This window comes from Chaetodon auriga, chromosome 22 (genome assembly GCF_051107435.1).
Source record: "Chaetodon auriga isolate fChaAug3 chromosome 22, fChaAug3.hap1, whole genome shotgun sequence".
Classification (NCBI taxonomy): Eukaryota; Metazoa; Chordata; class Actinopteri; order Chaetodontiformes; family Chaetodontidae; genus Chaetodon; species Chaetodon auriga.
In genome coordinates, this window is record NC_135095.1 from 7198280 (window position 1) to 7211199 (window position 12920).

The 12920-nt window shown below is 43.0% G+C and overlaps 1 protein-coding gene across 1 annotated transcript in view; it reads left to right on the forward strand.

Annotated features, from left to right (window-relative positions):
• The window catches only part of LOC143314965 (copine-8), a 66542-nt gene that overhangs the window by 14537 nt on the left and 39085 nt on the right, over nt 1-12920 (forward strand). The window contains exons 2-5 of the mRNA XM_076722334.1: nt 2802-2842; nt 4555-4601; nt 6007-6110; nt 9477-9516. Of these exons, the coding sequence (XP_076578449.1) occupies nt 2802-2842; nt 4555-4601; nt 6007-6110; nt 9477-9516 (232 nt within the window). The remainder of the gene's footprint in view (nt 1-2801; nt 2843-4554; nt 4602-6006; nt 6111-9476; nt 9517-12920) is intronic.

Here is a 12920-nt window from a genome sequence, read left to right on the forward strand (position 1 = left end):
AGGTGAATGCTTAAAAATGGTGCTGCTATATGATGTGTGCTTTGGCAGAGAGATGGCATTTTACACCTGAAGGTCACCAGAGGCAGCATGTGCATTCATTTGTGCAACGTTCCCTTGAATCCAGAATTTTTCAATATGTATTTTTACACAAGTTCAGTTTTTTTTTTTTTGGAGTGTCCTTCAGTTTGAAGCTGTAAAATACTGGAAGAGAGAAAGAGGAAAATCTATCCAATGAAGTGATTTCGAGGCAAGAGGGAGGAGATGCACTGAGAAGTGTTTTTAGTCTGAATGAACATGCACGCACCAGACAGGCACCAGAAAGAGTGAGAGCCAGAAGAAATGCGAAAGGAGAGAGAGAGAGAGAGAGAGAGAGAGAGAGAGAGAGAGAGAGAGAGAGAGGCTGCATCTTGGCGTCCCAAAGCTGAAAGCGTCAGGGAAATCTATTGAAGAAATCAATATTTTTAGACATGAATTAACTGTAGGATTCCATTAGTTAATTGATATTTTCCATTAAGAGATCTATTGCACTGTCATCTATTTGAACAATTAAAGGCATAAAATCCCCCCAAAATACCAACACTATTTTAGCGTGGTACCTTTTATTCCCGCAGACCTCTGTGTGACTCGGATGGCAGCTTTTAGCTTTCCGCTGCCTGCCTCTGGATGAAAAGAGGGAAGGAGTGAGAGAAAGGAGCGAGAGCCATGACTCATTCACATTATCCTCTGAAGTGGAAATCCTGAAAACGTGTCTTGCTCACACACACACACACACTCGCGCACACACACAACACGCGCGCAGGGGGGAGCCCAGGAGCCCATTTGGAGTGCCACCATGTGTGATGTGCTTTGAGCAGCAGCCAGTCACAGACCGTGGAGCCTCAAATTCCTTCTCAAAGGGAGAAAAGTGTATTTTAACTCGCGTCTCAAACTGTACCCCCCAACTCAGAGCGAGAGATGAGTGTTTGTATTTTCTAGCGTGCAGGTGTGCGTTCATCTTTTGACGTCCAGGTCTATTAATAGATGGTGAAAGTGGTTTATCGGTTTAATTCAACGCCAGCCGCTCCGCGCTGGCAGCAGATGGATCGAAAAGATTCTTTTTGTCGTCTTAATGCTGGTTAAAGGGACAGTTCAGCATTCAGCACTTGTACAACTGTGTGGCTCATTCATGTGTTTTTAACAGTGGAGGTGCGTGACAGTGGCTCATTCGTTAGGCTTATGCTTTAATGCATGTGAACAAGAGTATGAATGAGGAGGTTTTTGCACACCATGTCAGCATCTTAGCTGGATTTTCTGTGTCCGTCATTGTTTTGGTTGCTGTGGACAGACAACACAGTTGGCAAACAGACACAAGTACACCTTTGGCCATGTGAAACCTGAGCCGAATTCTACAAATAACTGCGTCAGGTTTCCCCATTGTCTTGTAAAAGTGATGGCAAATCAGCATGCAGAGTGCCGCGATGTGGTGCATTTGATGTAAGTGATTTGATATGTGAGCGACGAGTCTGTGAACAAGCAGGAAGGAGTGGATATCAGAGGTGTTTCTTTGTTTTGAGAACAAGCACAACAGAGTGAGACAGAGAGAAAATGCCATAGGTGGTGTTGACGAGTTCGCACAAGGAAAAGAGAGCAAAGTGCAGACAGGAACAGAGAGATGGAGACAACTGAAAGTGAGCTGACAGAAAAAACAGAGACAGTTCGAGAGACTGGGACTGAAAAGCAGCTTGTAGCCTCGTGACTGCTTCAGAGTTTCAGACCTTTCAAAGGCTCATACTATCCCAGGGTATGAAAGGATGACTGGGAGCATTTTGATTGGCCTCTTCTGCAACCAGGAAAGACTTAAACACATGCAATACGTAACATAGAGGAACGAAAGAGGATTGGAGAGGCATCGGAGATTTCAACTCATCGAGTGATCCCGCTGTCTCCTCTCCTCTTTAAACAATCAGGTGCCATCGTCATTCATCTCATTATTCACAAATCAGAATTAATGACAAGGTCTCATTTCATTTTCCCACAGCCCTCCTCCTTCCTCAATTTTATTAATGCCCGTCCTGGCTGAAATCCAGACTGCACAGTATTTCCCTGGTCGCAGAGAGCGTGCCGTTAGACCTTGTGGTTTTCAAGCATGAAAAGCTGTCAGCCATACTTAAAGAGTCTGAATTGAAGTCGAAACCGCTCGGTGCTTCGTTGCATGGCCTGGAGATAGTGTGGTTTGTGGTGGAAGGGCTTAGGAGCTGTTTGCAAACGTGCTTGTTAGGGCTCCTACTGTTTATATGTGGCAAAGGAGGAATTTTGGTGATCCTCGGTGCTGTGGAGCCCATGTTGAACGCTCAGTTTGTCTTCTGATGTCAGGTGTGGATAGAAGCTCATGTTCTTTCGAGATAGACCATTGACAGATCTGTGTTTCCCTAAATGCCGACCTGTCAGTGAACTCCATGTGTCATGAGGTTTGTTGTTGAAAAGAAATATAGGACATTACCAGGGTCAGTAGACGTAAAACGGATGTTGTTTGCTCACTTACTGCAATGTTGCCATCTAAATTATTAACACCCGTAGTGCAAAAGCCTCAGTATTGTGTCTAATGCTGTGGCAAATCAAGTATTTATGATATTTTTTGTGTTTTCACAGCTCAGATCAGAGTTTTGCAGGCATAGTGTAGATGGAGCGTGACGGTAACATGCCCACTCATGGCCAGCATGGTACACAAAAAGGCTGTGTGTTAAAAAGCATTCACTGCCACGTTTAGGTGACACACTAAATGAACTGTGTTTCTGACCGCTTTCCTCTTTGTGTCTCCACAGAAACCTGCTGGACAGGGACACCTTCTCCAAATCAGACCCAAGTAAGATCCTCCACTTCTCCATTTGTCTGCCCCCCACGGTTTGCATTTCTATCAGTGCATGATTGCGCATAGAGAGACCTTGGATCATATCTGAGCTTCAAAATGGGGAGAGCAGGGAAGAAGGAAGCAGAGGGAGGACCGTGCAACAGCATTAAAGTAATGGATGGAAATCTGAAAAGTCAAGTCAGTTTTATTTATATAACCCAAAATAATAAGGAGAAAGCAGGGATGGAAAAGAGAGAAATTAAAGCACAAATGAAAAAATATATAGAGCATAAGGGGACCAAGTGGTGTGTAAGGGAGTGAGAAATCAATTATGGGCCGAATGAAGGTCTTGTCTTCTGCCGTATGCAGTCGTGAGTCACTCCTTATGTCTGTAAGTGTGTTTTTTTGTTTTTTTTTCTCTAAATGTGTGAGCTCGGCTCGGCTCAGCTCAGGGCAGGTCTGACTAATGCATGAGGCCAACTGAGAACCTTCTCCCTATAGATTCACACAGTGGGTGGCAATTCTCCTCTCCTCTCCCAACTGTTAAAATCATTATAGCAATACTGCTAGAGCCAAGGCAGGAAGTTATTAGGAGGTAACTTCGCTTATTTTGAGACCTGAAAACTCCTCTTCATCCAACATATTGAGAGGTATGGGAGTGGTATCAGGACTGGTGTCATGGGTTCATGCCATAATCAAATTCATCATTATTACAAACAAAGATAATAATTGTCATCTTGAGGTGTGTGTGAATTTGACATTATGATATCAAGATGAGTTTTGGTGCTTTGTGGTGACTCCCCAACACACACACACACACACACGTACTGTCTTTGCAAAACATGTATGTCAGCACATTTACAGTAGCATGGGATAGAAGTGACTCAAGGTGATGATGATGGCAGTGATGAACACGATGATGAGGATGACAGTGATTAACATGATGAGGGGGAGGTGGAGGCCGAAGGAGCTCAGGCTTCACCCACACATTCCAGCGCGCTCTTATGCTGAGTAGCACTTGCGATTATGCTGAGCACGGTGTCGTCGGCCTCCTGATCTGAAACAGCCTGACAGGGCTGAAGAACGAGCAAGAAGGTGAAGGAAAAGAGAGAAGAAAAGCTGGAAATACAGAGATACCTTGGATTTGTCACTTGCTGTTAAGAAATACCTTTAAAAGGTAAAGAGCAGTGATCCAAAAAGAAAAACAAGGCTCTCTGGTACAAGTGGAAGAAAAGACAGAAAGCTGTTCAGCTCATAAGCCGCAAGAGTTTTCCCTTCTGGTGTTGGTTTAAATCTGTCTGTCTGCTTCTATCAGACCCCAAAGAAATGTATTTTCTGTCTGTGCGGGTGTGTATACGTGCACATTATATCCTTGCACTACTATAGTCTTCTGTCACTTACGTGAAAAGAATATCAAAGGCCTCCAGAAATGAAGTGTGCGATGAGTGAGCTCTGTAATTCGCCTTTTAGTGAATTGTCTTGTTTCGGGAAATTGCATAATGGCCTGAAATGATGTCTTTCGCCATCTGAAGATGGTAGTATAATTTATATGCCGGGGCTTCATGAATAAAACGATCAGGTGCTTTGATGTATTCTCCTAATTTATGCATTTATGGTCATATTCAGATGAATCCAATCCAGTGAATGCTCTGATATTTGAGTTTTGTTTTTTTGTTTATTTGCTTGTTGCTCTGCTTTTGTGAGTGACGTGTCTCTGTTCTTCACAGTTTGTGTTCTCTACACACAAGGCATGGGCAACAAGGAGTGGAGAGAGGTGAGTGTGTGTGTCACAGAGCGTGCAGCGGCCACTTTACGGCCTGTTACCAGTCCATCCACTCATCCAAGATGGAGTCTGTCACAGGGTTGGGAGGGTTACTTCGAAAAAACCTCAAAACCAAATATGCGAATGAAGACAAGGGAAAAGAAATGTTGTTGTATGTATTATGCTATCCACAAATTTGTACGTTTAGATTAATAGCAGTTGATTTTTTACCTCTGAATGTTTATTTAAGTTGGATGTCCACTCCCTGGATGACTGCACTTTCACAGCTGGAAGGCATTGTCCTGTGATGTTGTCCCCTTTTTGGCTTTAAAGACAAAATAATGGTGACATTTCCACCCACTGAAAGCATTTTTTTCACCAGAGGCAGTGATCATAAATAAGCAACTGTAAGATTAGGCTTCATGCGAGACCAGAGTGCTGTTGTGAGACTCGTGAAGTGTTGTGTGTTCGTGTGCACAGTGGTACATGTATACCTATGTAAGCAGGCTGTGCTCAGCATAGTGATGCTTTGACCTAAATGCAAATATCACCATCCTATCATGTCGACAGTAGCAATGATAACATGCTGATGTTTCGCAGGCATAATGGTATCAAAGTCCACCATCTTAATTGAGTGTGTTAGCTTGCTAACACTTGCCAGTTCTGGTTAAAATATAGCCGAAACTGATTAGTTTATCAGGTATTTGTTCATAAATCAGTATACAGTCATAAAGCTGACAGACTATGTTAGGTAATGGCATTATTGAAGGTTGAGTCAACTTTATGAATTAACAGGAACTAATGATAAAGTCATTTTGATTAAAAAGGCCCACTTTGTTTGTGCTTGAAGAAACAACCAACACTTACAACTTGTTTATGCGTGTGTGTGTGCGCTCAGGTGTGACGGTGCTGCAATCACCTGTGTGTGTTTCACAATCATGAATATTCATGAATGGAAATGAGGGGGCAAGTCTCTCAGCCCCAATCATTCACAGTTATTCATAGTTCCGAGTAGCCCGTCATCTGCATGCATTATTAATAGGCTAAGTTAAATGCCAGACCGGGGGCCTGCTTGACCCCCATTGACTTGATACTTCAGCCGCTCTGCATTCATTACTCAAGAGCTGTACATAATCATCTGTAACCAGTCTCTGCTCGGATGCGTCTCCTGGGGATAAAACACAACTGCACAAAGTGCTTGTAAAAACCGATTTGAGTACAATCGACTTGTTTTAAGGCTTCATGAGCTGCAGAAATATTATTTCATGTCAGCTCGGACATCTTCGTTAGATTATGTAGATGTGGGTCATCAAACACTTCTGTGGTCCAACATTTAGATAAATATATGGAAGCAAACCTGGTACAAGTTATCCAAGAGCCATTCTTGTATACCTTTTATCTTCCTTTCTTTGTCTAGTTCGGGAGGACAGAGGTGATTGACAACACGCTAAACCCAGACTTTGTGCGGAAATTCATTTTGGACTACTTCTTTGAAGAGCGACAGAACATCCGATTTGACTTGTAAGTAATACACCTACACCTTCCAACTCAATTTATGTGAACTGAGAGAGGCTTAAACAGATTGCACGATGCGCATGCCACATAATATTGGTTTATTATACAACAATCACAGGCCGTAATTTGACACAAAAATGCACTGAAAACTGCATGAAAATGAGTTGTTTGCTGACAGCGTACTGCGTATTCATGCTAATATCACCACGTTTTTCTTTCCAAAAGTAACACAGGGAGAAATCTTCCTCTTCTACCTTGACAGTGATTTATTGCACAGATGATCATTTAACTGGGACAGCTTCTTTTGTCTACATGCATTGCTGCTGCTCTTTGTATTTTCTGATGATATTGGGCAGATTGTGGAATTTGCATGCTTACCACTAAATACATCCTCCATATTAGCCACATAATTAAAGTAAGAAACACTTAATCCCTAAATTGTAAATATTATTAAGTTGCCAAGCCACAGTGGAGAGCTGGAAGGACATTTTTGGATTTGTGGTCATTAAGCTTAACCTGCTCTGCCTCTGCTTGTACGAAGGCCTTAAGAGAAAAGTTGAATATCCATAATAGTGATTACTGTACCACATAATTGTGTGTCACAAGCTTTGGGAGCGCGTCTCACACTTGATACCTTCGCACAGAGGCATGATATGCTATCTGTAGGAGACAGTTTGTCTTTAGATTTATTAAGCTGCCAGGCTGCCTGTAGGTGAGGGGATTTTCTTTCTCAATTTGATCTCAGATTGCATTATAGAGGGGATTTCAGTGGCTTTATTTTATTAGATGGAGGCTAATTATATTCTAATCTATGAACCAGGGAGCCACGCCGACAATCCAACTGGGATCTGAAAAGTTATACTCTGTGAAGAGGAGTTAGTGTTTCTGCATTTGTGTGTGTGTGTGTGTGTGTTTGCCTGTGAGAGATGGAGAAGGAGACAGAGGGAGCGAGGCAGACAGAACATGGCTTGTGTGCGTATTTGTGTGGGTGGAGTTATGTCTATATTTGTACGTAGGGATTTTATGTATCTCTTTTTTTCACAGCTGCATTAGCCTTGGCTCCGGTCTAATCAGAGTAATATTTTCTGCAAAGTACCGCCACAGTCCGTATTTACTTTAAAATGAATGCATTAACGCACAAACTTTCTCGTTCTACGCTCTGATGACAGAGTCAGTGATCTGGAATGTGGCACAGGACACTTTGAGACAAAAGCTAAACCGATGTGTGGGCATTCCCACTTACTGAGTGTGGCCTTGGTAACTGCGTTGTGTGTTTGTGCATGCACACATTTGTGGCTGTGTGTGCAGTTTAGCACCAGTAACCATAACAACTGAGGTTCCAGGGGATGGTGGGTTTGATATAGCAGTGGACAGATTTCCTTCAGGGGGAGAGAAGCATTTAACCTTTCATATCTCCTCTACTTGCTCCACTTGTGTGCGGTGCCCTGCTATGGCCCAGTATGCATGATCTGTTAATAGAACATTACAACAATAAGCAAGTATCAACCTCATATTGTTTTCCCCTGAAATATACAAATACAAAACAGGCAGGACTTTCAATGCGTGTTTTGTTGTTGCCTTTTTATTTGCCGGGATAGAAATATTTGAGTGCATGCCTCTGTGCTTTCTGTCTCCTGAGTGGTTTTTTTGAATAGAAGGGAACATCTGAGGGACAAAACAGGGCACTGGCTTTTTCTTGGTCTGTTTGTGTGTGTATTTGTGTTGTTGCTAGTATCATTCAGTGTGTGCATCACTCTTTGACAAAGTGGCATGTGCTTTTGTCTGCGAGCGTGTTTGCACGTGCATGTGTTTTGGACGTAGTTCGCTGCTCCTCTCACGTCTAACAGCCGTAGATAGCTGCCGACCTGCAGATGGTAACACAGTCTGAAATGATAGCAGATGAAAGAGTGTTTCATCCCTCAGGCCCGCAAAGATGGGATCTGTGTGAGAAAAACAGTAACAGCAGAGGTTATGAAATACTGGCACATCTTTGGTGATCCCCTTACTTTCCCTCTAGTTCCGCCACTGGGTCCGACGCCCCATAAATTTTGATGATTTGAGTCAACTCGCATTTTGCCAGTCGAATCAATGCACTTTTATTTTTTAGCACTGCACACAGAGCAGTGCAGGAGCACAAGCATGGCAGGCTGTAAACTTTACAAACACAGTCTCAAAATGACCGCAAACAACAAAACTATGATGAAAGCGGAGAAGAGTTACAGAAAAGGAGGGCGGCGTGATGCTGGACAGCGTGAGGCGGTGCAGAACGAGTCCAGTCTGCTGGCTGTACTGGCACTATCTGCTCCGGTGACGGCTGTCAGGGCAGTCAGCTAAACCACCTTTGAACCAGATGGCGGCAGAACCTCCTCTGCTGCCGTCCACTGTGATGAACTCTTTGGCTGTCAGCGCTGGCAGCAGCCTGGCAGGAAAGGCACTCTGTGGTGTGCTGGGAGTTGTGTAACTGAACTGTGAGCAGGATGCACACCATTGCCTCCTCTGACTGTGTCGAGGACTGATGGGTACAGCCCCATGGCAGACATTGATGACTGTCTTTATGCTTCATCCAGTGAGATTGTGGAGATGCTGAGAAAGTCATAAACACTGATGAAAAATCATGTGATTGTCTTTAATCATTGTGAATACTCAGTCATGCTTCAGACTCAGACACACATGCACACACAGGATGTACATTATCCTCAACAGTCCTGTAAAGTCACTAAATCGCTCCTCATTTCTCCCCCAAAATATATCCCAGCAAAGGGCAATCCATTTTTAGCGGTGGGTGAAATGACCTGAGCTGTGAAATGACCTCAAATTGCTGAGTGAATGGCTTGTCTGATTGCTTCACATTCTTTGGAGTGGCCTCTGGACTGGAGGGGCCACTTCTGGACAAATTTGTCTCTCTGCAAGTATCGTGCGTATGAGAAACCTGCAGGTGGAATGGAGGGATAAAAAGTGTGTAATAACGCTCAAACGCACATAAAGAAAAGCCCACTGAAACTGCCCACTCGGCAGAGATGCATACAAAATGGAGAACAGACACTTTTATTTATTTACTTCCTGGCACAGTATTTCTTACTCCTTGTCTCTTTCTCACACGCACAAGCACACGTACTCTCACAGTCATACGTATGATGGCCACTTAGTCCATTTAGTGTCAGTTTAATGGAGGATGCCTGTGAGCCTGTGATGCTGGGAAGTGAAATACCCGGAGCCTCTGGTGAGATCGTCGGTGACAAGCTGCTTGGCCCCATTACTGATTTACTCTCTGTGTAATCCCTGTCGTGTTACCAGCTGAGCCCCTGTCATCCTCCACTGCTACCTAATGCACTGACCCTCACTCTCTTTTTCTGTTTTTTTTTTTTTTAATAGGTATGATGTTGACTCGAAGAGTGCCAACCTGTCAAAACACGTGAGTACCAAAACTTGCCTTGGCTACGTGTGTATTTGTTTGAGGCATGTATGCTTGCATTTGTGTCTCTGCATATCAGTCTGTTGATGTGAGAGAGTGCAGAAGCATGATTGCTGTCTTTGGTATTATTAGCCTCATTTCAGCCACATAACAGTAATCTGGCCATTGCAATGAGTGTGTTTATCATCTACTCTAATAGCACATTCCCCGAGCAGCCCGTTGTTAATTTAGAAATTAAATAAACATTCATTTCCCCTGTCTACCCTGCTTTTTTTTTGCATTGATAGCAGTGATTAGCATAACAGTAATCAGGAACAACAGAGTGATCACTTGGTCTTTGCCTGAAAACTATTATACTATCATATATTAATAGCTTTGCTGTCTCATGGGGGTTATATATAACAACCCGTAGAGGCTCCAGGAAGTTACTGGTCCCAGTCAGGGACATAACTCTGTGTCTTTTTTACACTTTTGTATGGATTCAGTAAACAAGACACAACATGTTCGTTAGTGAGCTTTAGAGGTGCCGGTAGGCAGTTTGTTACCTTCAGACAGAGTTAAACTAGCAGTTCACCCGGTTTCCAGTCTCTATGCTAAGATAGGTTAGCTGGCTGCTGGCAGTAGCTTCAAATTCAGCACCTGGACGGGAAAGGTATCAGTTTTCTTGTCTGACTGTATTGAAGTGTAAGTGTATTTCCCAAAATGTCTTACTTTTCCTTTAAGGGATGAGACTGTTATTGTGCAGTAATAGGTGAAATAGACAAGGGTTTTGCTTGAACTTATCATTATGAAGTAAATGTTAATTGCACATTGTATTGGCTGTAGAACAGTGACACCATCTGCATTTGAAAAGTTGTCTGTTTCCAGTGTAAATTCACGACTTTAATACATCCGCTGAGCTGCACAGTCTGTGTGTGTCCTGACGATCTGTGTCGGTAATCTTATGTACACATGCCTGTTTTCAGGAAATCGGCTTTTCGGTGATATCTGAGACATGTTTGGCCAGGTGTTTGCTGTAGTAACGGTCAATAGTGACCTGGACTGTCACCGTCCAATGCAAGGAAATCATAGCAACAGTAAAATCCGCACCAAAAGCGGAGTGCATATCAGTCTCACATGACTGTATGTTCCACTCATTAACTCTGGCTTCTTCATAAACTTTAAATTCATAGCTTCAGTGTCTGTAATAGCCAGTGTGCAGTCATGCAAATGCTTCCTCTCCTGCCAGTTTTTGGCCTCCACCTGGAAGAGAACTGGCCCAACTTTGTATATCCAACATGTCTTTATGTGAGTATCTGTGAAAAAACTCATTTGAAGTTACACTTACTTGACTATTGTGTCCCAGTCTGCCCCAAGGGAACATTCTCCGACTTTAAGTTGTTATCAGTGTTTGCTCTTCGGTGTCCGGTCCAACCAGTCTGCCCACACATCCTACGACGCAGACACGCAGTCACATGACACCCTGGAGTGTGTCATTTGTGTTCTAAACAAATCGTGGTGGGGATTATTGGAAAAAGCAGGAGGAGATGGAAAATTTGGACTTGAGGCTTTAAAGGGGAGTGTGTTCTATCTAAGCATGTTTCAATCCATGTTTGTCTTCAATGGCCTACAGTGCTATTAAAGGCTATTCAGGAAATGGAAGACTTTACTGTTTTTGCAAGTGCTTTCTTTATTGTTTATAGAATTGGACGTAATTGGCAATGATAGAACAGCACTCAGACATGCTTTGTCTCCTCAGGCGATAATAATGCTATGATGCTAATGTTCTGCTGTCCACGGGGGATAAATGACGGCTGCTTTAGAATTACGCAGCAATATATAAGCTGAGTAAGTGAATGATCTTGTGAAACAAGATTGTGGAATATAGAAAAAAATTAAATTAAAATGAAATCTGGCTTGTCCTGTCAAGGGGCTTCTGGTTAGGACCATTAAAGGCCTTTTTTTTTTCATAGAGCTATTTCATGACCTCTTGGGAATAAACAGAAAAATTGTTAGTGAGGTCCTCTGTCGAGGCACAGGTCACAGAGCCTGTATTTTCTGCACTTTCGTAAATGTCCCATGTACCTGTCGAAAGGGACAGAGAGCCACAGGAAGTGGATTTTATTTAGCTGTTGTGCTCAGTGAATGCACACTGCTGTGCTACGCAAAAGTGGACATTACAGTATGTACAGTCATACTGATTTCAGTGCAGGATTAAGTGGTCATTTTTCATCCTTAAACATGTCATAAACTACAAACGTATTTTACATTCCTGCTTAAAGGATATTGATATGTAACCCTCAGGCCTTTTTTTCATTTGAATTGTTGGTAGTGTGTTTAGCTGCCTGGTTGAAGCTCTAGTTTCAGAGTAATTCGACATTTCCACAGAGTCAGAAAATCAAATGTGGAGGCATTAAAGCCGCTGCTGTTCAGCAGCAAGCCTTGGAGCTCCAAACAATCAAAGATTGAAATCATGGGCTCTATAGAGTTCATTTACCTCGAGCATAAAATCTGACATTTACATGCAGAATACATTTTGCTGCCCCTTGATGTGACAGGTGACAGCAGTATTATTGCATCCGTAGCTCATAAATCATTACGACTGCTCCCAGTGTAGCTGCAAGACTGTATCATGGTCACTATCTGCCATCTACATCCAACAGGAATTCATAGCGACCTTTATGTTTACGTCAAGTTTAGAGCTGCTGTTTAAAGATGGATGAATTAAAGCTGTCAAATTGCAGTGCTGGCATTTGTTTGTCAGCGATTGGTTGAAGCTAAGTCTAGATAAAATGAATACTACAGTCAGAAACACCTCCAGTCCAGTCAAGTTTAGTCCCTCACACTTTTCCCTCTGGACTTTCTCTCATTTTACTTTGCGTTGTCTCTGTAGATGCAGCCCATTCCTCTTCTGCTTCTTGCCTTTCCCTCTCACTATGGCAGTCATTTCCAAACCCATGCTCTCTCACTTTCCCTCGATCACAGTCTTTCCAATTCCCATTTTCCTCTCTCACCCTGTCTTTCCTCCCCCTCACCTACAATCAATAATCTCATACAAGAAGAGGCAGACATGACCAGCCTCGGCCCAGGCCTCGAGGGGGAAGCCAGTGAGCCAATCCATTAGATGGTGTTTTAACAAGGGAGCTGTAGGCTGCAGGTACACCTGGGAACAGGGTGAGAACGAGTGTGGAATATAGAGGGACAAGTGCAGAGAGTAGGGGAGAGATGAGACACATGCTGTCCTATTTATGAGACCACACTAACTTCTGTCTCTGTGCAGGTAGACCTAAAGCCTGGCTGGATCTAGATTTTGATCATATTTCAGAAATGCATTGCAACTCAAAGGCATTTATTTGAAATGAATTGAAAAGCGAATTCGAGGATATTTTTTTCTGAAATGCATTTAAATGACGCATAAAACGATG